General features: G+C 37.7%; 1 protein-coding gene across 1 annotated transcript; it reads right to left on the minus strand.

Moving 5' to 3' along the window:
• Nucleotides 1–238: 238 nt before the first annotated feature.
• On the minus strand, nt 239–1043 carry LOC102613214 (17.4 kDa class I heat shock protein-like). The gene has a single exon (XM_006488246.3). The coding sequence runs from the start codon at nt 956–958 to the stop codon at nt 482–484; it is 477 nt and encodes a 158-aa protein (XP_006488309.1). The 5' UTR covers nt 959–1043; the 3' UTR covers nt 239–481.
• Nucleotides 1044–1455: the final 412 nt, after the last annotated feature.

Genomic DNA, 1455 nt, shown 5'->3' on the forward strand with positions numbered 1-1455 from the left:
TCGTATGTAATCGTTTGTTTTGTTACAAAAGCTTTCTAGATCGTCAGCTATTTTTCTGCGTACTAAAGATCTCCCTCTTTCTCTACTTTCAATAGGTCGGTAATTACAAATCAATCCCAAAAATTTTCCTTGATTTAATTTGGAATGAAATATTTCTTATGCACTACAATGATCGCCGTCGGAAACAACTGTTCTATTTAAATTTAAATTAAAAAAAAAAAAAAACCTACAACAGTGATACTCGCATTACAAAATATATTTTATTGCATCACACTTTTTTATCATTTAAAAAACTAGTTACAACGCTTGAGACTGGCTCCTGAAGCTCTTGCAAACACACAAACATAATCACATCAAATTAAACAGGGGGAAGGGAAGAAAACAAACACACACACACATACAAACACACAAGGGCTTTGCTTTCGTACCAAATTTATTAGCAAACCAAAGACACTATCTTGAAAACATTTACAGTTATCACTTAGCCAGAGATCTCAATAGCCTTAACTTCAGGTTTCTTCTCCTCCTGTTTAGGAACGGTGACTGTGAGCACACCATTCTCCATGCTGGCCTTAACCTGTTCCACCTTAGCATTGTCGGGCAACCTGAACCTCCTCAGGAACTTGCCACTGCTCCTCTCGACGCGATGCCACTTGTCATTCTTCTCTTCCTGCTCCTTGCTCCTCTCTCCGCTTATCTGCAGAATCCTGCCCTCTTCAACCTCAACTTTTACTTCTTCTTTCCTCAGCCCTGGAAGATCAGCTTTGAATACGTGAGCCTGAGGAGTCTCTTTCCAGTCAATTCTTGCATTGGCGAATTGGGATGTTTCCCTAGCCGAAGACGGCGCGTTGGTAAGGGCAGAGGACAAGAACCCGTCGAAAGGATCCCATACATCTAATGAAACTGGATCGAACACGTTGGTTCTTCGGCCACCGAAGATGCTTGGAATGAGTGACATTATGGCAAACTGGGACGCTAATTAAATGCTCAACAACTTCGGAAATGCTTTGATCAATCAATTTGAAGATGGAGAAGGATGAGACAAGAGAGGCCTATATATAGGACTAATATGATTTATGTAGAGGATTCTGGATGCTTTCTATTAGACGAAATCTCTGGTGCCTTCGCGGGCCATCTCTTGTTGCCACGTGTCTTCTTTATCGGTAATATTTAATTAGCTTAATGCTTTTACCATCTCTCTCTTCTATCCACCGTATATGTCTTCAAAGGCATCAATGATTTTCCCGACAATGCAATTCCCTGCAATCTTCTTCCTGTTAACTTTTTAAAAGCACAAAAAATATTAAATTTATGATGATTATTATGTTATATAACGATGTAACATATATAATTATACAATCGTTAAATTAAAAATTTAACGATTGTAAAAATAATATAATTTTTTATCTTATATTTTTATAATCGTTGGATTTCATTCCACGATTGTTACATAAT

The sequence above is a fragment of the Citrus sinensis genome, chromosome 8 (genome assembly GCF_022201045.2).
Source record: "Citrus sinensis cultivar Valencia sweet orange chromosome 8, DVS_A1.0, whole genome shotgun sequence".
NCBI classification, from domain to species: domain Eukaryota; kingdom Viridiplantae; phylum Streptophyta; class Magnoliopsida; order Sapindales; family Rutaceae; genus Citrus; species Citrus sinensis.